This window comes from Dipodomys ordii, unplaced genomic scaffold, assembly GCF_000151885.1.
Source record: "Dipodomys ordii isolate 6190 unplaced genomic scaffold, Dord_2.0 Scaffold23, whole genome shotgun sequence".
Classification (NCBI taxonomy): Eukaryota; Metazoa; Chordata; class Mammalia; order Rodentia; family Heteromyidae; genus Dipodomys; species Dipodomys ordii.
The window spans coordinates 2,178,553-2,203,449 of record NW_012267239.1 but is presented as its reverse complement, the minus strand read 5'-3'; the positions used below and the strand labels follow the sequence as shown (position 1 = coordinate 2,203,449).

The 24,897-nt window shown below is 47.8% G+C and overlaps 1 protein-coding gene across 2 annotated transcripts in view; it reads left to right on the top strand.

The window, feature by feature from the left end:
• The window catches only part of Limk2 (LIM domain kinase 2), a 79,829-nt gene extending 55,889 nt beyond the window's left edge, over positions 1–23,940 (top strand). For both annotated transcript variants that reach the window (XM_013014469.1, XM_013014470.1), the window contains 14 exons: positions 881–1,016; positions 1,773–1,882; positions 2,883–3,071; positions 5,592–5,697; positions 5,911–6,107; positions 8,728–8,914; positions 9,893–9,979; positions 11,174–11,305; positions 11,558–11,614; positions 14,425–14,490; positions 16,376–16,550; positions 17,656–17,711; positions 18,815–18,972; positions 22,215–23,940. In XM_013014469.1, the coding sequence (XP_012869923.1) occupies positions 881–1,016; positions 1,773–1,882; positions 2,883–3,071; positions 5,592–5,697; positions 5,911–6,107; positions 8,728–8,914; positions 9,893–9,979; positions 11,174–11,305; positions 11,558–11,614; positions 14,425–14,490; positions 16,376–16,550; positions 17,656–17,711; positions 18,815–18,972; positions 22,215–22,359 (1,801 nt within the window). In that variant the 3' untranslated portion in view covers positions 22,360–23,940. The remainder of the gene's footprint in view (positions 1–880; positions 1,017–1,772; positions 1,883–2,882; positions 3,072–5,591; positions 5,698–5,910; positions 6,108–8,727; positions 8,915–9,892; positions 9,980–11,173; positions 11,306–11,557; positions 11,615–14,424; positions 14,491–16,375; positions 16,551–17,655; positions 17,712–18,814; positions 18,973–22,214) is intronic.
• Positions 23,941–24,897: the final 957 nt, after the last annotated feature.

Sequence of the window (24,897 nt, the reverse complement as noted above, 5' to 3'; positions counted from 1 at the left end):
GGCTGCAATGCTTGGTAAGAAATGTACGCATTATCCTGCCCATGCAATTGTAACCCCTCTGTACAGTATGTTCACAAATAAAATAAAATTAAAAAAAAACATGAAATTAGAAGGCAGACAATGGGGGAAGGAAAAGGGGACCAGTGAGAGGGAAGGGGTACCAGAAAGGTTAATGGGGGTCAAAGCATGTTATAAACACCTATGACAATGTCTAATGAAACCTATTAGTTTGTATAGTTTATATTAACTAATTATGAAAAGGAACGACAGAGGCACAAAAGTCATCCGGCTTAACAAGGTGGACCTCATCACCCAGCAGATATATTAAACGTTATGCACATCTTCTTTAAAAGTTCACTTCTCTGGCTGGGCACCATTGGCTTATGCCTTAATCCTAGCTACTCAGGAGGCTGAGATCTGAGGATCGTGGTTCAAAGCCAGCCAGGGCAGGAAAGTCTTTGAGACTCTTAGCTCCAATAAACTACTGAAAAAAGTCAGAAGTGGTGCTGTGGCTCAAGTGGTAGAACACTCACCTTGAGCAAAAGAAGCTCAGGGACAGTGCCCAGGCCCAGAGTTCAAGCCCCAGGGCCAGCAAAACAAAGTTCACTTTTCTAGAGGAGTCTTCTTGGCTCCTCCTCGATTCTCAGAAGACTCTTAAGACGCAGTGTCTGCTCCCAGAGGCAGGAGGCAGGCTGCACGAAGCTGGCTTCTGGAGTCTTGGACACTGACCCGCTTTCCCTGGAGAGATGGCACTACTCTGTAACTTCCTCCGTCCAGCTTTATGTGGGAGGAAGGACTGTCCATTTTGCTGTCAGACCTGGAGCCAGAATGGCCTGGTTCCAGAGATCCCAAGCATTTCTTTTCTTGTCTTGTCTCACAGGTGTTCAGAATGTCAGGATTCCCTCACCAACTGGTACTACGAGAAAGATGGGAAACTGTACTGCCACAAGGACTACTGGGGGAAGTTTGGAGAGTTCTGCCACGGGTGTTCCCTGCTAATGACAGGGCCAGTCATGGTGAGCAAGATCCTTCTATGTCTTCCCCCCTTGAGCATCACAGTCCTTTGACAGTGCTCCCAATTTTCCCTATAGCCCTTCTTCTTTCTCATGCATTCATTCATTCACTCAATTATCAGTGTCTGTTGAGCACTTAGTGTCAAGTCCAATAAAAGATTTGATACTCCACGCATCAGTGGTTCATGCCTGTAATCCTAGCTACTCAGGAGGCTAAGGTCTGAGGATTGTGGCTCGAAGCCAGCCCAGGCAGGGAAGTTTGTGAGACTCTTATCTCCAAATAACCATCAAAAAGCCAGAAATGGAGCTGTGGCTCAAGTAGTGGAATGTCAGCCTTGAACAAAAAAAGCAAAGGCCCTGATTTTAAGCCCCACTACCAGCACCCAAAAAAAAAAAAAAAGTTAACAGTCCAGGTTGGAAGTGGGGGAAGATAGGCAGGGAGAGGACAATGCAGCAGGATACAGACCTTAAAGGACACTGTCACAGTTTGAAAACAGGATACACCTAAGTAGTGCTCAGGGTCAGGGAACTTGGAATGGATTAGCAGAGAGGTTCTACCTCCCCTGCTTGCTTTGAACAAGGGATTTTAAGTCAGCTCTCCTGGAGAAACTGAGCCTTTCTTGTGGGGATGATTATTTCAGGGAAACCTGTTCTCATTGACTGGAGTCTCTGATTAGGTCACACACCTCTACCTCCACTCTTAGCAATAGTGATTATTTGCTTCCTCCCTTTATACTATTTCTCCCCATCTGCTTACAGGTGGCTGGGGAGTTTAAGTACCACCCAGAGTGCTTTGCCTGTATGAGCTGCAAGGTGATCATTGAGGATGGGGATGCATATGCCCTGGTACAGCATGCCATGCTTTACTGGTAAGACCATGCCCTCTGTCCTCCCCAACATGAGTGGGCAGAAGGGCAGGTGGCAGTGTGAGTTGGGTGGAAAGATATTGGGGTGGATCCTATCCCAGTACTGTAGTTTTTAACAACTCTATGACCTGTAAGCAGAGCCAATAACTTCTCTCTGTCCTCCATCCTTACCCACTATGAGAATAACTTCACTCTGCTCTGTAATCCCCCTAGAGGGACAGAGTAGCAAAAGATACTCTAAGAAGGAGCCCACAGCCAAGCACAAGTGTCTCACGCCTGTAATCCTCGCTACTCAGGAGGCTGAGATCTGAGCCAACCCTGGCAGGAAAGTCTGTGAGACTCTTATCTGCAATTAACCACCAGAAAATCCAAAGTGGCACTGTAGCTCAAGTGATAGAACACTAGCCTTGAGCTGAAGAGCTGAGGGACAGCACCCAAGCCAAGTTCAAGCCCCACGACCAACCAAAAAAAGGAGCCCACATTAAAGGAAAGGCATGGAGAGCTTACCAGCTCTCCCCATCCAACTTAGCTTAGTTAACAAAGGAAGCTATCTGGGTTGGCTGGGAGAGAACAGAGGCTGGGGCAAGTTTCTCACTATGAGTCAAAGGCACAGCAAGAAAACTCAGAGTTGCCATCAAGAATCATAGCATCAACCAGGTGCCGGTGACTCATACCTGTAATCCTGAATACTCAGGAAGCTGAAATCTGAGGATTGCAGTTCCAAGCCAGCCCAAGCAGGAAAGTCTTACCTCTTATCTCCAATAAACTACTAGGAAACCAGAGTGGAGCTGTGGCTCAAAGTAAGAGAGCGCTATCCTTGAGCACAAAAGCTCAGGGACAGTGCCCTGAGTTCAAGTCCCATGACTGACCAAAAAAAAAAAAAGGTGGTGAGACAGGGTGAAGAGTAGCCGGTATGTTATTTAAAGCCAAAAGGTTCAGTAGTTACTAGGTGGCTTCCAGGTAGGCCTCCAAGGTCTCAGCTTGCTTTGTGCCCTCTCCCTAGTGGGAAGTGCCACAATGAGGTGGTGCTGGCACCTATGTTTGAGAGGCTCTCCACCGAATCTGTTCAGGACCAGCTGCCCTACTCTGTCACACTCATCTCCATGCCAGCCATCACCGAGGGCCGACGGGGCTTCTCCGTGTCTGTGGACAGTGTCTGCTCCAACTACGCTACCACTGTGCAAGTAAAAGAGTGAGTATCTTGCAGCAGAGGTTCTTGCGCAGAGCCCACAGATGGGCCTTGAAGGACTCTAACTTCTGGCACACAGAGCTCTCTTCATCCCCATCTTCCACTTTTCTCCTGAGCTCATTGTGCTGTAACCACATCCGGGTCTTGGCACTTGAGTTCTCTGTTCTTTAGCTGCTTTCTGTCTGATGCTCAAAGCCAGAACCTCTCACCTGTCAGGTGTTGGGTTTCAGATCATATTTGCTCCTTGAAATGATCTTGCTGAAGTAATGTGTATGAGTTTATCATATGTCCTTCCAACTAGATTGCAATCTCCAGAGTGAGCTTGTCTTGTCCATTATTGCATGCCAAAGACCCAGAACGTCTGATTATTTTCTTTTTCTTTTCATTTTTTTTCTTTTTCCTTTTTTTTTTGGGGGGGGGGTGTTGAACTCAGAGCCTAGATGCTATCCCTAAGCTTCTTTTTGCTCAAGGCTAGTGCTCTACCACTTGAGCCACAGCTTTACTTCTGGCTTTGTAGTAGTTTATTGAAAACAAGAATCTTATACTTTCCTGTCTAAGCTGGCTTCAAACCAGGATCCTCAGATTTCAGCCTTCTGAGTAGCTAGGATTACAGACATGAGCCACCAGTACTTGGCTATAATTCTTGCTTTATTGGATAAGAACATAAGTGGAGGAAGGTGGAGAAAAGGAGGAAGGAAGTTAAGACTCTGGGCCAGGGATCAAGGAAATTCTATGGATAATGAGACAGTACTGGCTTGTTGCCCTATAAATGATTGTAGACCTCCAGTATAATGATCATGAGTCTGGATCTTACAGAGGCACTGAGGCTGAAGAAGTCAGGGAGGGATGGAAGATGTCTACTGTATTCTCCTCAAAAGATGAGGAGGGGAAGGGATTGTGTTCAGGGCAGAGGGAGACCAGATGTCTCCAGAGATAGGATCTAATGTAGATCGAGAGAGTAGCCAAGAAGGGACTATTAATTGTGGAGGGCCTGGACTATGAGAATCCCACAGGTCTGCGGAAGGTAACAAAACCAGGTTGGTGTTTTACAGGGATCATGGGACTGGATGGGAGAAGAAAAGCCTAGAGCTGTAGAGACCAGTTAGGAGGCTTGTTGAATAGGTCAGGATGGGAGATGTTGGTAACTATGGTGATGGAAAGAATTGTTAAAGGGAGATGAGGGAAACTAATCCCTCCCAAACCTAACAAACCAATTACTAAATGGGCAAGGGAACTAAAGAGGGACTTTTCAAGTGAAGAAATAAAAATGGCAAAGAAACACATGAGGAAATGTTCATCATCCCTGGTGGTGAAGGAAATGCAAATAAAGACAACCCTGAGATACCACCTTACCCCAGTCAGAACGTCCCACATCTACAAATCAGCCAATGACAAATGCTGGAGGGGATGTGGAGAAAGAGGAACCCTATTACACTGCTGGTGGGAATGTACACTTATACAACCACTTTGGAAAGCAGTCTGGAGGGTCCTTAGAAAGCTAAAGATTGACCTCCCTTACGACCCAGTCATACCACTTCTAGGCATCTACCCTGAACAACAGGAACCAATATACAAGGACACGTGCACCTCCATGTTTATTGCAGCACTGTTCACAATAGCTAGGATATGGAAACAACCCAGATGCCCCACCACAGATGAATGGATCCAAAAATTGTGGTATCTATACACAATGGAATATTATGCAGCCATTAGAAAGCACAAAATAATGGCATTTGCAGGGAAATGGATGGAGCTAGAAGGAATCATGTTGAGCGAGGTGAGCCAAGAACGAAGAAACAAACGGTACATGGTCTCCCTGATAAGTAGATGCTAAATCCAAAATGTTAGGTGATACGACAAAACTAACAGGACTTAAGAAACAAAGAACTCCCACTCATCTGGTTGAACCACTACTAAATATCCCCATGCTGCTGATCACATATATGGTATATAACATGTGAACACCGTTATATGTTACAGACTGTGATAGACAATTTGCTCCAGAAAAGTTAGAATGAACTTGTGACTTTAAATGAGCATCATTATTCCACAATACTGTGAAATTCCGGAAATTATGTAATCACTTAATCACAATAAAAAAAAAAAGAACCTTGGGGAAGGGAGGGAGGGAGGGGATGGTAGGGGGAAAACAATGGAGGGGGTAACAATGTTCAAGAGGAAGTGTATTCATTTCCTCACTCATGTAACTGTAACCCTCTGTATAATATCTTTACAATTAAAAAAAAAAAGGTAGATGAGGGGAGGGGAGCGAGGCAGGGAGGAATAGAGGGAACTCCAGATGGGCAGATATTATCCAGGTTTCTAGCTTAGGCCACTGGGTGAGTGACAATACCCTTCACTGAGATGGAGCATCGTGGGAAGAATGTAGTTCTTTGTGTGGATGGCCTGAGCCTTGTGGGCTAGTGGGTCCCTGGAACTTGAAGAGGCTTCCTTGCACAAGCAGAACTGCACAGGTGAGTTATTAAGAAGCCTTCATCCTGCCTCAATTCTCATCTGTCATAGGGTAAATCGGATGCACATTAGTCCCAACAACCGTAACGCCATTCACCCTGGGGACCGCATCCTGGAGATCAACGGGACCCCTGTCCGCACTCTCCGAGTAGAGGAGGTACAGTGTGTGTCACCTGTCTTCCCCACTCCCAGCCTTTTTTCTTGACCTAAGCCTGTGGTCACTAGTGCGACCTCCTATATTATCAGCTTACAGGTGCCCAGGTAGCAGGGGTGACCTGGCAGATGGGAGGAGGTGATAGGATGTCAGGCTGTGGGTGGCCTGAATTGGGGAAGCCAATGGGAATGAGCCTTACACTGCTTTTGGCCACAGGTGGAAGATGCAATTAGCCAGACCAGCCAGACACTTCAGCTGTTAATTGAACATGACCCCGTCCCCCAGCGCCTGGACCAGCTGCGGCTAGACGCCCGGCTTTCTCCCCACATGCAGAATGCCGGACAATCGCATACCCTCAGCACTCTGGACACCAAGGAGAATCTGGAGGGAACACTGAGGAGACGCTCCCTGAGGTGCCACCTTCCACCCCAGTCCTGTCCCATGTCCACCCTCAGAGGATGTGATGGCTTTTGGAGGCAAACAGTGTTAGGAAGAGAACCAGCTGGCATGGGGCAAGGCTATGAGGATTGTGCTGACCCGGCTGTCCTGTGGGACTCACAGTTCATAGCCAGGGTCTGTCTGCCAGGTTTCCTTGGAAACCAGAGGGTCAGGCTCTGTCCACTAAACCCTGAGCTGGACAGGAATCAGTGATACTGCACCATAAAAGGCAACATGGAGGAAGAATGGGGCTCAGAGCTGGAAGTAAGGGCACATCTAGGGTAGACTAAACATCCCATAAGGATTTTGAAAACGATAAAGGAAAAGATGAACCCAGTCTGTTCTCAGACTTGGATCAGTAATCTCGCCCCTCAGAGCCTGTCAAGTAAACGGGAAAAGCAGTCACCTTGTGTGTAAGTCCCAGGTAGAGACTTACAGAAAAGGAGTCAAGAGCACTGGCTGTCAGGCAGAACTACCCATCTTCATCATAAATCACTTCATCTCTTTGAGCCTCTGTGTCTACATTTGTGAAGTGGGGTTGCAAGACAAAAGTGGCTGTGTCACCAATTACCCAAGAATTAAATGTGGAAAAGGGCACAGTTGTACAATGCCAGCAGACAGTAGTGAACACTCAGTAAATGTGAGATAGGAGCCAGGCACCAGTGGCTCACGCCTGTAATCCTAGCTACTCAAAAGGCTGAGATCTGAGGATCACGGTTCAAAGCCAGCCCAGGCAGAAAAGTCCCCTTAGAACTCTTATCTCCAATTAACCACTCAAAAACTGGAAGTGGTACTGTGACTCAAGTGGTAGAGCACTAACCTTGAGCACAAAGAGGCTCAAGGACAGCACCCAGCCACCTGAGTTCAAGCCCCAGAACTGGCACCAAAAAAAAAAAAAACCAAACGTGAGATAGGCTGTTGAAGAATCTTGTCCTTTATCCACTCCTGGATCAAACAGGCTGATTAGCCAAGTCCTTCTTGGGGGCTATCTGTTGCAAATAGGGCCCTCCCTGTAGATCATTCCTGCCACTCTTGGCTGCCTCTCAGCAGAGGACAGAGAAGGGCTAGAAATGCATGGCTTGGGAAAGAGAAGATGTGGGATTGCTGGAGAGCTGCTCAGATACTTGAAGGGCTGAGAGGCTAACTCATCTTCCAGGCTCTGATGAGCACTATCTGAGGGAGGCAAACAAAAGAACAAGAGCAACCAAGCCTGTGGTGCAAGTCAAGTCAGAAACTACTACAGCAGTCTGTGGATGGTCCAGCAAAACTGGAGCTTACCACAGAGAGGTTTTAAGGGTTACAGCTCACCTGCAGTTCTATGGTCTTCAGCCTTCTTGTCCTCCTTTCAAAGTAACAGTCATCAGCCAGCCACTGGTGGCTCATACCTGTAATCCTAGCTACTCAAGAGGCTGAAATCTGAGGATTGAGGTTTGAAGCCAATCAGAGCAGGACAGTCCATGAGACTCTTTATTTCTTGTTAACCATCAGAAAACCAGAAGCGGAGCTATGACTCAGGTAGTAGAACACTAGCCTTGAGCCCAAAAACTCAGGACAGCACCCTAGGCCCTGAGTTCAAGCCCCGCTACTGACAAAAACAAGAAAAACAAAGTAACCATCATCAATTATTACTATGACTGGCTGCTTTTGAAAATATAAACAGATTTATTGCTGGAAAAAATTAAAGGTATTTAATATCTTAAAATTTAGAAAATATGGGCTGGGAAGGTGGCTCAGTGGTAGAGCGCTTGCCTTGCAAGCATGAGGCCCTGGGTTCGATTGCTCAGCACCACATAAGCAAAAAGAAATAAGCCGGAAGTGGTGCTGTGGCTCAAGTGGTAGAGTGCTAGCCTTGAGCTGAAGAGCTGAGGGACAGTGCCCAGGCCCAGAGTTCAGGCCCCACAACCGGACCAAAAAAAAAACAATTAGAAAATATGGCTAGGTGCAAGAATATACAAAACAGCTGGGTATTGATGGCATAGGCCTGTAATTCCAGCAGTTGGAAGATGCAGGCAGGAGGGTTGAGAGTTGGAGGACAGCCGATCTAATGAAACCTGGCTTCAAAAAAAATTAAAAAAATGATGAAATGCCTGTATCATCTAAAATCTCATTGGCTCATTTTTTTTGGAACAGTAGCATGCTGTCACTCTAACCTAGTTAGTACCTTGAATCAAGCAGATGGGGAGGTAGTAGATTGCTCTCCCTAGTGCTGTCCTATGCTGAACATTGTAAGTTAGTAGACTCTAGTTAATTGTTCCAGGTGCAAAGAACCAAGGTCTTATGTCCAGCCTACTCCACAGTGCTGGGGAGATGCCCTAACTCTCATGTGTGCTCTGCCACTGAGCTATTTCTCCACCCCAGTTTCCCAGAGTTCCCATTGTGAATGTGTTTCTCCTATGCTCAAATAAACTGCTGATGTATGCAGACCTAAAACAGCACATCTGTCTGATGTAAGATCCCTGTCTCCCAATAATAGCACTTGAATTACAGACAGTGGAATGAGCAGGTATGCCTGAGGTTCCTGCCTTTGGTATTCTGGCTAGTCTCAGAACTACTTATGTCTCCTCCCTCCCCCACCCCATCTTTCCTCATCCTCAGGCGCAGTAACAGCATCTCCAAGTCCCCTGGCCCCAGCTCCCCCAAAGAGCCCCTGCTTCTCAGCCGAGACATCAGCCGCTCAGAGTCCCTCCGCTGCTCCAGCAGCTACTCACAACAGATCTTCCGGCCATGTGACCTGATCCATGGAGAGGTCCTGGGGAAGGGCTTCTTTGGGCAGGCCATCAAGGTGAGCACCAGCAGCAGCCGCTGCCCCCACCCCTACGCCTGTCTCACCTTTTCCAGAGTTCTCATCCCATGGCCTCACCCCACACCCTACACGACACCAGGCCTCCTTCCCTACTACAGGGGATGGTGGAGGAGGGGCCCACTCTACTACCCAGGGCAGCAGTGAACCTGTGGCTCTGGAGATACAGCTTGGGATGAGCTGTGCCCATAGCCTTCCTGCTGCCAGGCTGTGGGTCCGTGTCAGGTGCCCACAGACCTAAGTACTGGGAATGCTGCAGGGAGTACAAGTGGCTCCTGCCACCCTGGTGAAAAGTCTCAGGGACTAACCTTCTCTTCTCTTTCTCTCCTCCTCCTCCTCCTCTTCCTCCTCTGCTGAGAGCTGGGAGGGGGGGTCAGGTAAGCCATGTATGTAAGCTTTGTGGGGCAGCAGGGCTGGAGAGCTCACCCCCCCCCACCCACTCGACTCCCTGGTGCATGTCTGTGGCACTCACCCTCCTGCCCCCAGACTTCTGTTCACCCAAAGGATTCACTCCTACGCCACATGACCAGAGCCCCTGCTTGGCTTGGCAGTGTCCCCTCCTGCCTCCTCCCCCATTTGTCTGATTCTCACCTCTCTGTGCATGCTCAGCTCTCCAGAGAAGAGAGTGTGCTTTCCTCTGAGTCCCCTGTTCTCCTATGCTGTGTCTTCTACACAAAAATTTTCCATTTGATCTGATCTCATCTCCTCTGGCCCAGTATGTCTTAACAAGGAATGAGATGGCCAGTTGCATTGATTGATTGATTGAGTGAGTGGATGAATGAATAATTGAATGAATGACTCAATGATTTTGTGGTGCCAGGGTTTGAACTCAGGGTCTTGCGCATGCCAGACAAGCGCTTTGCCACTGAGCTTCATCCCCAGCTCGTAGATTTTTCACAAGAAGTTCTCCAGTACTACTACTTCTTATCTTTACATCATTAATAATCACCCTCCCTGTAGGTGACACACAAGGCCACGGGCAAAGTGATGGTCATGAAGGAGTTAATTCGATGTGATGAAGAGACACAGAAGACTTTCCTGACTGAGGTAACAAAGTGGGAGTTGCCACTGCCTCCTATAATCCCAGCTACTTGGGGAGGCTGAAGCAGACAGATTGGATGAGCCCAGGAGTTCTGGGTCAGTGTGGGAACATAATAAGACCCTGTTCAAAAAGGGGAGGGACGGATGGGAGGGGGAAGAGAGAGAGAGAGAGAAAAAAGAAAAAAAGAAAGAAACTCACTTTTAGAATAGAGAAAATGTTACAAATGAATGGCTTCAATAAAAAAACTTAAGGACTTGGGGCATAGCTTCAGTTGGCTCTGGGTTCATCCCCATACTGCAATGAGTGGGAGGAGGGCAGTTGGCTTGGAATCACTGTCTTAAAGACTGAGGAAGGAAAAGTGGCATCAATCAAGATGCATTATACTTGCAAACTGATTTGTTGAATGGTAACACCTTTGTGTAACTACTTAAAGATTAAAAACATACATAATTTTAAAAATTGAGTGATAGAACATCCCCACTCCCTCTAAATCAGGGCCTGGGCACTGACCCTGAGCTGCTTTTGCTCAAGGATGGTACTCTACCATTTGAGCCACAGCACCACTTTTTGGCTTTTTCTGTTTATGTGATACTGAGGAATGGAACCCAGGGCTTCGTACATGCTAGGCAAGCACTCTACCACTGAGCCACATTCCCAGTCTATCAATAAACACTTCTTAAAGATGGCACAAGCCATATTACAAGGGATGCTATTCCAAGGAGTTCTCAGATTGCAAGAGTGATGGCCATGAAAACAGACCAGTTTAGTACAACTCTATATTCTAGTCACCTGAAGGCCCTCAATGGTGCCTGGAGTGGGGCTCCTCAAGAGCTGTCATTCCTTGAGCATCTATACAGTCTTCCCTACTCCCCCCACCTGGATCTGATGGAGAAGCTGCAGTCACCTGTGACCCAGGTGATACCCTCTTCTTCCTTCCTGCCCCATCCCCAGGCCTTTGTTTTCACTCTTGGCCTTACTACTCCAGTTCCCCAAAGCACTTCCTAGAAAGGCAAGGGCCCAAGGGAGAGACCTGTGAAGCCATCCCCACCCATGTAGTGCTGATCTTCTCTCTCCCCGATCCTAATGCTTGAACACATCACACTGATAGAGGTTGAGAGGCAGCTAACTCCTTTAGGGAGAGAAGACTGGGTGGGAAGTTAACCATCTTCCTCTCCCCACTTGGCATCTCCCACTCTTAGGTGAAAGTGATGCGTAGCCTGGACCATCCCAATGTGCTCAAGTTCATTGGTGTCCTGTATAAGGACAAGAAGCTGAACCTGCTGACAGAGTACATCGAGGGGGGTACCTTGAAGGACTTCCTGCGCAGTGTGGTGAGCATACTGGTCCACAATCCCCTGGGGTCCTGATTAGTTGTCAGAGGTACACCTATGCCCCCACTACCAGGAACCTTAAGCCCTTAGGCCTTAAGGTTTGCCCCCAAAGGACCATCCATGCTAGGCAGGACCAGGTACAAACAGGGGGGGGGGGTCTCTTCACTGGCACACTGTACTGACCCACAGGGCCTGGACTATGAGTGGCACAGGAAATCAACAGCCTCTGATAGGCATTCTCTCACCCTGCAGGACCCGTTCCCCTGGCAACAGAAGGTCAGGTTCGCCAAAGGCATCGCTTCAGGAATGGTAAGTACAATGTGAGAATAGAGAGAGGTGTATTTGAAGACAGACATCCATCCTGGGTGACTTGTATGGGTTGGATCATTCAGCAGTTATTTACTGAGTTTGATCTGGGCCAATGAAATTACCCTGGCCAACTGTCCTCAGCACACAGCCTTGTTCTCAAAGGATTCCAGTTCTCTAAGAGAAAACTGGATATGGCCAAGGCAAACTGAAGGGGCAAACCACAGTACAAGGGCCTGGTCATCCCTATTACAGAAACTTCTGGGTATTGAGAGCTTTTAAAGCAAGTAAACACCTCACCGCCTTGTAAATCCAGTTGCACTGATCGTAAGAGCCAACAAATACTAAGTGCTTTCTGTATGCCAGGCACTGAGCTCAGAGATTAACAGACAGGATCCTATTTACTTCACATGACAACAGTTGTTTCTAGGTAAGAAGCTGAGACTAGAACAGGACAGAGTTAGGACCCTGGGCTTTGTCAGTCTAGCCTCTACACCATTTTAGCCATTCTTCCTCTCACAGGGTTCATGAAGACAAGATTTGTGTGGAACAGTAGATTGGATCCCTGTGTTTCAAGCTAAGGAGCCTGAACTTACAGGAAGTTTGTGTCTGTGGGGGGGGGGGGCAGGGGGGATGAAGTAGTTATACAGTTGTACAAAAAGGTTATAATGCCATATAAAAAAAGATTTTTATTAATTTGTTTTCCCAGTTCTGGGGCTTGAACTCTGGACCTAGGCACTGTCCCTGAGCTTTTGTGCTCAAGGCTAGCACTTTGCCACTTAAGCCACAGCTCCACTTCTGGCTTTTTCTGTGACTAATTGGAGATAAGAACATCCCAGACTTAGCCGGGCGCTGGTGGCTCCCGCCTGTAATCCTAGCTACTCAGGAGGCTGAGATCTGAGGATCACGGTTCAAAGCCAGCTCGGGCTGGAAAGTCCTTGAGACTCTTATCTCCAATAAGCCACTAGAAAACCAGAAGTGGCTCTGTGGCTCAAGCAGTAGACCACTCGCCTTGAGCTGAAGAGCTAAGGGACAGTGCCCAAGCCCCATGACCAACAAAAAAAAAATAAAAGAATTTCCCAGACTTAGCCAGGCATCAGAGGCTCACGCCTATATTCCTAGCTACTCAGGAGGCTGAGATCTGAGGATCAGGGTTCAAAGCCAGCCCAGGGTGGGGCTGGGAAGATAGCTCAGTAGTAGAGTGCTTGCCTTGCATGCATGATACCCTGGGTTCGATTCCTCAGCACCACATAAACAGAAAAAGCCAGAAGTGGTGCTGTGACTCAAGTGATAGAGCACTAGCCTTGAGCTGAAATGCTGAGGGACAGCGCCCATGAGTTCAGGTCCCACTACCGACAAAAACAAACAAACAAAAACAAAGCCTGACGAAGCAGGAAACTCCAATAAACCACCCAGAAAACCAGAAGTAGCACTGTGGCTCTAATGGTTGAGTGCTCACCTTAAGCTGAAGACTGAGAGATAATGCCCAGGCTCATGAGTTCAAGCCCTACAATCAACAACAAGAAAAAAAAGAATCTCCCAGACTTTCCTGTCCAGACTCACTTTGAGCTTCAATCCTCAAATCTCCAGACTTCTGAGTAGCTAGGATTACAGGCATGAGCCATTTGTGCCCAGCCTAGAAAAGATTTTTAAGCAAGAAAGTTTTGTGACCAGAGGTGATCTATAGGTTGGAATAGAGTTGAGAGATCCTCAGGCAGGGACAACTGGATAGAGAGCCAATGAAATACTTTGAGTTTCTAAATTAAGGTAGTAGCAAGACTGGGAGACAGGGTGGCCTCAGAATGGAGCAACTGGATGGCAGTGAAGGAACACAAATGGGAAGAGGAGTCAAAGTGGCACCTTGTGCCACCATTTACCAGATACTGATGGTCAGGAAGAGGCTTGGGAAATTCAGGATTGGTGCATGCTGAGAATGATCTACTAGCTGAACCTCCAGCTCTCTGAGCAGGAAACTGGCTGGAGCTTGGAGAGAGACTGCTGGTCCCCAGAGAAGGGGCCACTAGAGCTGTGAGACAGAGACACATCCATGTGGAAAGATGGCTTGGAGCGTGGCTGGTGCTGAGGAAGCTGCTGGGTGGGAAAAAGACCCACAGGGGTCTCAGGAGCAGGAGAGATGCCGACAGCTTTGAGGAAAGGATCTGCAGACCACCAGATTATGAGTCACGGCACACAGGAAGAGCTCCAGGGCTGTGTTGACCTGAGCGTGTGAGCAGTGTCTCCCATATTGGCAGGGGAAGGACAGGAAAAAGCAGTGGCCTTTGACACCGACAATAGCTTGTTTAGAAACAAGTTTCTTTCTAAAAAGAAATTTGTTTAGAAACATTTGGATACAGAGAGGGACTAGTTCAAATATAGACCTGGAGGAGAGTGATGTGAACAGTAGGAACATGGAACTAATTCAACCAGGAAGGACTCAAAGTTCCAGAACCCTGAAATTGTGTGGGGCATGAGAGATGGAGCTGTGTACCTCGGGGTACTCACTTCAGAAGGCCTGGGCAAAGGCGTAAGGGGGGCTGCAGGGACCAGAGCCCAATAATGGACTTTGGAGACTAGAAGGAGGAGCTGTGAGGACCTAGGTCAGCCGTGAGCTGGTGACTTGAACTGAAGGATGGGCTGGAGCCAGTAGCTTTCTTTTGTTGTCCCTACAGGGAGCCTGGCCCCATCTTGTCCAGGCTGGGTTCTGCGGTGGGCGGGCACAGCCTGCGTAAAGGGAGAATAGGTTTTATGGCCCCTAATTCCAGAGTCAGGATCTGGTTGATTTACTGGCCCTTTGGCTTGTATTTGTGTTCCAGGCCTATTTGCACTCCATGTGCATCATCCACCGGGATCTGAACTCACACAACTGCCTCATCAAGTTGGTATGTCTCACCCTGCAGCCTGGCCTGAGCCTCTTTGAGGTCAGCTGTCCTGGCTTCTTTGTCACAAAGGAAGCTGGCTGTCCCCTTGGCTTTAGGCCAAAGGTATTGCCTAGGGGCTTCTCTTGCCCTTCCTGTGGCTTCCAAAGCTATGTGTCTTCCAAACACTCCCAGACTCCAGCACACACATACCTGTCTCACCTCTCCGTAGCAGCCCTAGCAATCATTTGATTAGAAGTGACCTCGGGGCTACAGATGCTCCGTGATAGAATACTTAATCTATGCAAAAAAAGAGAGAGTTGACCAGAAATTCCTTAGCTATATATATAGAGTCCTGTCATTCTGCTGACCCATTTTTCTGGCACATGAAATCTCAGCCTAAGGCCACAGACATAGTGAGTTCACTGTGACCAGTTGGAAGCCATTATTCCTCCCCACTCCTACCCCACCCCCCTCAGCTCTGATTGCTACAGTGTTGTTTCTCCTGTTGATTTGTAATCTTGCTTCCTGGGTATCCACTAGTCAGCCCTGGCTCTACCCTCTGGACTCACATCAAACAATCTTAATCCCTTTCACATGACTGCCCTATAGTTATCCAAGGAGCTTATCTCCCCAGATTCCCCAGACTGACTGCCTCTGCCTTGTCTTTTTCTCTTAACCCTAGTTCAGAACAGTTACCCTAAGTCTTTTTGAGGAGGAAGGTAAGGCACCACAGGATAAAAACAAAACACAATCCTAGCTACTCAGAAGGCTGAGATCTGAGAATCTCAGTTCAGAGCCATCCAAGGCAAGAAAGTCTATGAGACTCTTACCTCTAATTAACCCCCAGAAAACCAGAAGTAGTGCTGTGGCTCAAAATGGTAGAGCGCTAGCCTTGAGCAGAAAAAGCTCAAGGATAGCACCCAGGCCCAGAGTTCGTGTGTGTGTGTGTGTGTGTGTGTGTGTGTGTGTGTGCACGCACACACACACACATTCCGTACCCCACCTCCGAGTTTTACCCTCCATATTTCAGAGCCTTATCCCAACTAGAGTTCTGTAGTGCAAACTACACTTCAGCTTGTGGGCAGATAGCGCGCACACACACACACACACACACACACACACACTCCATACCCCACCTCTGAGTTTTACTCTCCATATTGCAGAGCCCTACCCCAACTAGAGTTCTGTAGTGCAAACTACACTTCAGCTTGTGGGCAGATAGCAGACTGACAGAAACCCAACTACTTGAACAAATCTACTGGCACTTTCTGCTATGACTCTCCTTTACTATGTATTTACTATGTATTCCCCTTGTCCATGACTTTTTTTTTTGGGGGGGGGGTGTTGATCCTAAGGCTTGACCTCAGGTCCTGGGCACTGTCCCTTAGCTTTTGTGCTCAAGGCTACTTTGAACCACAGCACCGCTTCTGGCTGTTTTGGTAGTTGATTGGAGATAAGAGTCTCTCAAGCTGGGCACTGGTGGCACATGCCTGTAATTCTAGCTACTCAAAAGGCTGAGATCTGAGGATGAGCTATTCCGGGAAGCCCTGGCAGGAAAGTCTGTGAGTCTCTTATCTCCAGTAATCTACCCAGAAAAAGCCAGAAGTGGCACTGTACCTCAAATGGTAGAGCATTAGCCTTGAGCACAGAGACTCAGGGACAGCACCGAGGCCCTGAGTTCAAGCCCCAGGATCAGCAAAAATAAAATTAAAGAGTCTCACAAGGTTTCCTGCCCAGGCTAGCTTCAAACTGTGATCCTCAGATCTCAGCCTTCTCAGTAGCTAGGATTACAGGTGTGAGCCATCAACACCCCAGTAGTCCATGACTTTTCTTGCCTATGCCCACACCCCAAGGCCAGGTTCAAGGACTTCCCCACCAGGTCCTGAACTAGACCTTTTCCTGCCAGGACAAGACTGTAGTGGTGGCAGATTTTGGGTTGTCACGGCTCATAGTGGAAGAGAGGAAAAGGCCCCCAGTGGAGAAGGCCACCACGAAGAAGCGCACCTTACGCAAGAATGACCGCAAGAAGCGTTACACGGTGGTGGGAAACCCCTACTGGATGGCTCCTGAGATGCTGAATGGTGAGTCCTGAGCCTGGAGGAGACACTCCGAGGGGGAACAGAAGCCACTTCTGACAAGGGAGCCCTGGGAGACTAGTTAATGATGGTTTTTAATCCTTGCCAGCCTAGGCCTGATAAACTACTTGTTCCCTGAGCTCAAGAGGAGGAACTGGTCAGAGTATCAGGCTGGTCATAGCATAATGGATTTTGTGTCCTAAGGGTAGCTAAGAGGTCAGATTATGCATTGCTCTAGCTTTAGCTTTTGCTTTCTCCTGACTAGGAACTGAATTATGGTGCCCCCTGGTGGACACTGCTCAAACTATCAGAGACACTTTGACATTCTTGAAAGGCAGAAGATAGATGTCAAAAATAGTCTAAGCACTAGGCACTGATGGCTCCTGCTTGTACTCCTAGCTATTCAGGAGGCTGAGATCTGAGGATCACAGTTCAAAGCCAGTTGGAGACTCTTATCTCCAGTAAACCACCAGAAAACTGGAAGTGGCGCTGTGGCTCAAGTGGTAGAATGCTCGCCTTAAGCACAAAAGCCCAGGGACAACGCCCAGGCCCTGAGTTCAAGCCCCACAACCAACCCAAAAAAAAAAAAAAAATGGTCTAGGGAGCTGGGAAGGTAGGTTAGTGGTAGAGTGTTTGCCTAGCATGCATGAAACCCTGGTTTGATTCCTCAGTACCACAAAAACAGAAAAGCCAGAAGTGGTGCTGTGACTCAAGTGGTGGAGTGCTAGCCTTGAGCGAAAGAAGCTCAAGGACAATGCCCAGGCTCTGAGTTCAAGCCCCAGGACTGGCAAAAAAAAAAAAAAAAGGCCTAGGAACAGCACTTTTCAGTTCAGTGGCTCCCCGAGATCACACAGCTGCCAATGGCAGAGCCTAGAACTGGGGTGTAGTTCTTTTCCACTGTGCCATACAGTTACATCCTGAGCAATGTATTTATAAGGTCCCTTCAATACAAGCCTTCTAGGGCTGGAGAAGGATGATACCAAAGTGGTGCCTGTCCTGGACCACTTTGAGACATCCCCTCAGAACCTGTTCTAGCCTTGGTTCTTGTCTGTGACTTGGCTTCACCCTACACTCTTGCAGAGTTAACAGTTGCTTACCTCTGTTTCCCAAGGAAAGAGCTACGATGAAACCGTGGATGTCTTCTCTTTCGGGATTGTACTCTGTGAGGTGAGCTCCCACACAGAGGCCATACAGGCCTAGAAGCTTTGCCCTGCCTCACATCTGGGCTTCTCCTAGGGGTAAAAGGGTTATTATAAATTTGACATAGGAAGCCAGGTGTTAGTGGGTCATGCCTGTAATCCTAGATGGTCAGGAAACTGAGATTTGAGGCTCACAGTTTGAATCTGACCAGGGCAGGAAGGTCCATGAGACTCTTATCTCCAGTTAACTACCAAAAAAAAAGCCAGAGGTAGAGCAGTGGCTCAAGTGGTAGGTAGCCTTGAGCAAAGACGCTCAGGAATGGCACCTAGTCTCTGACTGGGTATGATGGATGCCTCATTTGAATCTTAAGGTCCCATGAAATGGAGGCCTAGAAAGGCTCAAATAGTTTGTAAGTCACAAAGTCGCCTGGCCAGTAAGGGACAGGTCAAACTCAGAATTCCAGCAAGAAAGATATGACGTCCATCTAGCTCTTAAGCCTAGTTGTAGTTCCTTTCTGTTCCCCGTTTCTAAACCCAGCAAATAGAAGTTGCCACTCCAGGAAATACCAGCTCCATGATAGGCACCATAGAGGATACAGTAAGGCCTGGCAAGATTCTAGCCATTAGAAGCTTAGCATTCAGGTGGCAAAATAGCTCAGTATATCTCAAAGCACTCCATCATACACACATTCAAAGGCTTCTGTGATTCCCGTAAATCTATGAATGGGATAGGCAAGAGAAACAAAAGGTGGTTCGAATAACGAAGGACAATTTTTATGAAAGTTGTTTCCTTTTCATAGATAACAATTGTGTACTAAGTATTAAGCTGTATACAAAGTATTAAGCTGGTGCCAAGTTCTCAGACATAGATCAGACCTAGCTCCCTGCTTCACAGAGACTTGACTCTAGCAGAAGATGGACATAGGCAGCTAACAGCCTGCATGACAACTTGGAACATTGCTTTTGCTACTGTGAAGCCAGTCCTAACCCACCCTCAGAAGCCAGGAGAGAGAAGACTAGATTTTTACCACTCTTCTGTGTCTCCTTCTGTCCACACATGAGCATTCCTTTTCCCTGCCATCTATCTGTAGCATCAGAGCACTTCCTGACCAGCTGTCTTCTCACCTGCAGATCATTGGGCAGGTATATGCAGATCCTGATTGCTTACCCCGCACACTGGACTTTGGCCTCAACGTGAAGCTTTTCTGGGAGAAGTTTGTCCCAACAGACTGTCCCCCTGCCTTCTTCCCCCTGGCTGCTATCTGCTGCAAACTGGAGCCTGAGAGCAGGTAAGTATTTCACCCCTGTCTCCAAGCTCTAGGCACAAGGAATGGCAGAGCCTTGAACTCAAGCATGTAACTATCACTCTTTAACATGCCAAGTTTGATAAAGGTGTAGTAACTGGATAAGGTACAGAGATACAGTTCCTAAAAGAAAGTTCAAACTGGGTGCCAGTAGTACACACTTACTCCTAGCTACTCAGGAAGCTGAGCTCTGAGGATCACAGTTCAGAGCTAGCCCAGACAAAAAAGTCCATGAGACTCTTACTTTCAGTTAACCAGCAAAAAGCCAGAAGTAGAAGTTTGACTCAAGTGGTAGAGCACCAGCATTGGGTGAAAAAAACAAGTGCTTGGGCAAGGCACTGAGTTCAAGCCCCAGAACAAGCACCGAAAATAGAGTGTGTGTGTGTGTGTGTGTGTGTGTGTGTGTGTGTGTGTGTGTGTGTGTGTGTGTGTGTGTGTGTGTGTGTGTATGTGTGTGTGTGTGTAGTGTGTAGTGTGTAGTGTGTGTAGTGTGGACTATGCATTAGGTGTTGTTCTGAGGTGTCAGATCTCAGGAAACTTGCATTTTTTTTTCAAGGCCCAGAGCTCCAATTCTGGAGGAGCAGACTAGCAAGTAGAATCAAAAAATACAACATAGGGGCTGGGAAGGTGGCTCAGTGGTAGAGTGCTTATCTTGCATGCATGAGGCCCTGAGTTCGATTCCTCAGCACCACATAAGCAGAAAAAGCCAGAAGTGGCACTGTGGCTCAAGTGGTAGAGCGCTCACCTTGAGCTGAAGAGCTGAGGGACAGCTCCCAGTCCCAGAGTTCAGGCCCCATGACCAACAAAAACAGCATAAATAAACTATGCTGAATATTCAAATAGGACAAATGCTGTGGGAAAAGTCTACTAAAGAGGTTTAGTATCCGACACTAGTGGCTTATACCTATAATCCTAGCCACTCAGAAAGCTGAGATCTGAGGATCACAGTTCAAAGCCAGCCCTGGCAGAAAAGTCCATGAGACTGTGAACTCCAGTTAACTGCCAAAAAGCTGAAAGTGGAACTGGTAATGACTCACTTGATAGAGCCCTAGCCTAGAGCACAATCCCACATTTACAGCCTAGTGTGGAGGGGGGATATACATCTATATGTATATGTGTCTTTAAAATCTCGAGTCCACAAATAAGTAAACAATACAGCATTTTGAGATTGGCTTAAGGGGACACTCTCCAGCTCCATCCACTGTCCTGCAAATGATATAATTTCAATTTTCTTTATAGATAAGTAATACTCCAAGTACATACGTAACATATATGTGTGTGTGTGTATGTATGTATATACATACTTTTTTGGGGGGCGGGGGTTGGTCATGGGGCATGAACTCTGGGCCTGGGTGCTGTTCCTCAGCTCTTCAGCTCAAGGCTAGTGCTGTATCACCTGAGCCACAGTGCCACTTCCAGTTTTCTGGTGGTTTATTGGAGATAAGAGTCTCATGGAGGGGCTGGGAAGATGGCTCAGTGGTAGAGCGCTTGCCTTGAATGCCTGAGGCCCTGGGTTCGATTCCTCAGCACCACATAAGCAAAATGAAAAAAAGCCGGAAGTGGCTCTGTGGCTCAAGTGGTAAAGCACTAGCCTTGAGCTAAAAAGCTGAGGGACAGTGCCCAGGCCCAGAGTTCAGGCCCCACAACCGGACCCCAAAAAAAAAAAAAAAAAAAGAGTCTCATGGACTTTCCTGCCTCGGCTGGCTTTGAACCATGATCCTCAGATCTCAGCCTCCTGAGTAGCTAAGATTACAGGCGTGAGCCATCAGTACCCAGCTACATATATTCTTTATCCACTCATTGGTTGTTGGACACATTGGCCAATTCCACAGTTTGACTATTGTAAACAAAGATGCAATAAACATAGGGATGCAGGTGTCTTTCTGGCATATTAATTAACTCTTCCTTCAGAAATATGCCCCCAGAGGAAATGTGGTGTGATCATTAGGTAGATCCATTTTAGTTTTTTAAGGAGCTTCTATACTGATTCCATAATGGTTACACTAATTTGCATTCTCACCAGCCATGTATGAGGGTTCTTCCCTTCATCCTCGCCAGGATTTGTTTTCTTGTTAGATGGCATTCTGACTGGGCTGAGATGAATCTGATGTTTCTCTCCTAGCCATTTGTATTTCTTCTGAGAATTGTCTATTTGTCCATTTATTAACTGGGTTATTTGTTCATTTGTCCACATATTAATTGGGCTATTTGTTCTATTGTTTTAGAGCTTTGTTTAGTCTAGATAATAATCGTTAATCCATTGAATAGCTGACATTGAATAGCTCCTATTCCATGGGTTGCCTCTTGGTTCTGGTGGTTTTCTTGAGCTGTGTAGAAACTTCTTGTCCATTCTTGCTATTATTTTCTTGGAGTCTTATTCAGAAAATAATGACCTGTGCCTTTTTCTTCCAGATTTTTCCTATGGTAGTTTCAGATGTTACATTTCAATCTTTGATCTGTTTAGAGTTGGTTTTGGTACAAGATGAAAGGCAAGGGTCAAGTTTCAGTCTCTGGCAAATAGATGATCAGTTTTCCTGGCACCTTTTTGTTGAATAGGCTGTCTTCCGCAGCCTTTTTGACTCCTTTGTCAAAAATTAGATGGCTGTAACTATGTGGTTTTATTCCTGGGTCTTCTGTTCTGCTGTTCTTTTGTGTCTGTTTTTTGTGCTATCACCAAGCTATTTTTTTTGCTACTATGGCTCTATAGTATAATTTGAAGTCCAGTATTATGATCGTTCTTGCATTTCTCTTTTTTGCTCAGGATTGCTGTTACTATGAGCTACTACCACTAGCCAGGCCAGACTCCTTAGCCAGTTACCTTTTTTTGGTCAGCCCTGGGGCTTGAAGTCAGGGCCTAGGCACTGTTCCTGAGCTTTTTTGTGCAAGACGAGCTCTACCACTTGAACCACAGCACCACTTCCAGTTTTCTGGTGATTAATTAGAGATAAGTCTCATGGCCTTTTCTGCCCAGGTTGGCTTTGAACTACAATCCTCATATCTCAGCCTCCTGAATAGCTAGGACTACAGGCATGAGCCACTGGGGGGGCCAGCCTTTACCTAGTTATCTTTCATCTTTGTACCAACCCTGTGAAGTTACGCTAATATCATTTCTTGGAGAGGCAAACATAGGCTAAGGAGTTTGCCTGAAGAGGTAACTGAGCACCAGGCCCGGATCCTCCCTTACCACCTCATAGTTCACCTGCCTGATTCACCTCTTTTCTTTCCAGACCAGCATTTTCCAAACTGGAGGACTCCTTTGAGGCCCTCTCCCTGTACCTAGGAGAGCTGGGCATCCCACTGCCCGCAGAGCTGGAAGAGCTGGACCACACTGTGAGCCTGCAATACGGCCTGACCCGGGACTCGCCCCCCTAACCCTGGCCCAGCCCCCTGCAGGGGGGCCTTCCACAGCCAGCATTGCCCCCTCTGCGCCCTGGCCCTGCTTGTGAACAGGGCTTTCCCGGGCTTCCTGTGTTCCTGTGGATTGGTGGCACATTCCAAGGCACAATGAGCCATCCCTACTACCTCCCCAGGAGGCGAGCGGGCGCAGCGCCAGCAAAATGTATCTCCCCCCGACATTTGGGGGGCCTGGTTACTGTTGATAAATCCAACACTCACCTGAAAGCTGTGAAGATATAAACTACGAACCTGAACTCGGGGGCCAGTTACTTGGCCCTTCCTGGGACCCCTGGCTTACACTAATCAACGTGACCTGGGCCTGCTGGGCAGGATCCCAGGGGAACCTGCCTGTAGCCTCTAATGACTGGTTTAGCGGGACTTCAGTTGGGATTGTGGCCAAGAGAAAGACTGGTGACCCAGTTGCACTCAAGAAGTTTCAATGACAGTAGATCCCACTTCCTGGAGCAGAGGTGGAGGGAATAGGTTTTGAAGTCTCTTAGTGTATATTGGGACCCACCAGCAATCAAGGCTGTTTGTTCACTTGCCAGGGGGTGGCTCCAGCCAGCCCAGGGACCACACCAATGTGAGCAGGAAGTTTTCCACTTCGCCTTCTCAGCCTACTACTGGAGAGCAGCCAAGAACTAGGCGACATCTTCTCTTGTCTCAACAAGAAGATGGAAAGAAAGAGGCTCTGCCTTCTAAAAATAGCATCTTCTAGCTGCTGTCACTCATACTCTGATGGGCTTAGCCAAAAGACCGAAATACTGCCTAGAGCTAGATGGAATCTGCGGACTGTGGCCTGTTGCAGGCCTAGGTTCTAAGGGAAAGGAGGTTCAGAAATCTCTTGCCCACCTCTCTGTAGCAGCCACTGCTCATCCTCCAACACGCCTGCTCTAGACAGCAACAGGGACTGAGAAAACGTGGATGTGATGAGACAGAGTCCCAGAGCCGAGGGGCTGACAGAGAGCAGCTCCCTGAGCTGGACCACTGGCTTCTACCTCCCTTGTTAGCTGGCCCAGCTCCTAGCTCCTGGCTTCCAGCCTTCTGAGCCACACCTCGGGGCCACGGGCATTGGAAAACCTGGGGACATTTCCCACCTTGATCCCCAGACCTCCATAGGACACCTCAATTTGCCTAAATGTCTCTGGGATTACACCCTATTTAACAAATTGGGAATGGGTTCGGGTTATAAATGCAATGTGTGGTGGTTGTATTGGGGGGAGGTGGGGGAGTGATCCGGGAGAATGGTTGCTGTTAATATTACCTTCTTATATCTATTGGGTGGTATGTGAAATATTGTACATAGACTGGATGAGTTATGAAATGGGTGGTTATCTCTGGCCAGAGTTTACTTGCTGTGTAGCCTGTACTTACATGTGGACTTTGCACGCTTGCTGTAGGGTTGAATCCTAGGCTCCTGGCAACAGCATGGTTCAGCATCCTGTGGCTGCTTGTGTTTTCAGCTGTCCCCAGCAAGCGTGGGAGTGGCAGGCCTGAGCCCGGCTATTGATTAGACTAAATAAATTAAGCAGTTAACAAAAGTGATCATACTGAGAATGAAAAGTGACTTGGCACCTGACTCAAGGGAATAAATATCGGGGGAGCATCTGCTGCCCACCTTCAGGATCTACAAGACTTCCCACAGCAGGGAGTCTCCCAGGTGTAATCCCCTTTCAGACCCCCAGTTTGTTCATACAAGTCCACTGAGGCAGCCCTTTCCCTGGGTCAGGTCTCTGATCTCCATTCATCCCTGCAAAGCTGCTGTGTGTGGCCCCTGTATTCTAGTTTTTGCTCCTTGTGGCTCCTTGAGTGGGGATGCACAAGCCACCTCAGCCCATGTATAGGAAATGCTCAAGAACATCTGTTGCTTCTGTATATGGGGAGACAGAGAACTGACCACTAGCAGAGGATGTTATCTGGTTGGTGGGGCCCTAGGACACAATCCCAAAGGTCATTTCTCCCTTGCAACCCCAGAGCTTGAGAGAAACGAAGGATAGAATCTGATTCCTGGGGGTGGGGGGACCCTTGAGCTGGGCACTGGTAGTTCATGCCTGTAATCCTAGCTACTCAGGAGGCTGAGATCTAACGATCATGATTCAAAGCCTGGGCAGGAAAGGCCATGAGACTCTATCTCCAGTTAACTACCAGAAAACCCGTAGTGGCGCTGTGGCTCAAAGAGGTAGAGTGCTAGCCTTGAGCAAAAATTGCTCAGGGACAGTGCCTAGGCCCCAAGTTCAATAAATAGAAAACCAAACTGATGATCTGAGGTCCCCATTGTTGACTAAATTAAACAGCACTGTCTGAGCACAAGCTGAGGTCACCCTGGGTATATATCTAAGAGCCTTTGAATCTACAACTGAAGTCCCCCTACTAAAATCCAAGCTAGCTGAAAGTTGACAGCTTTACTGCTCCAGCCATAGCCCTGCTCTGGGCAGTCCCTTGACCCCCTCAGCCCCTCCCCCCATTCCTCCCCCCCCCCAACACACACACACACACACACACACAACCCTTCTT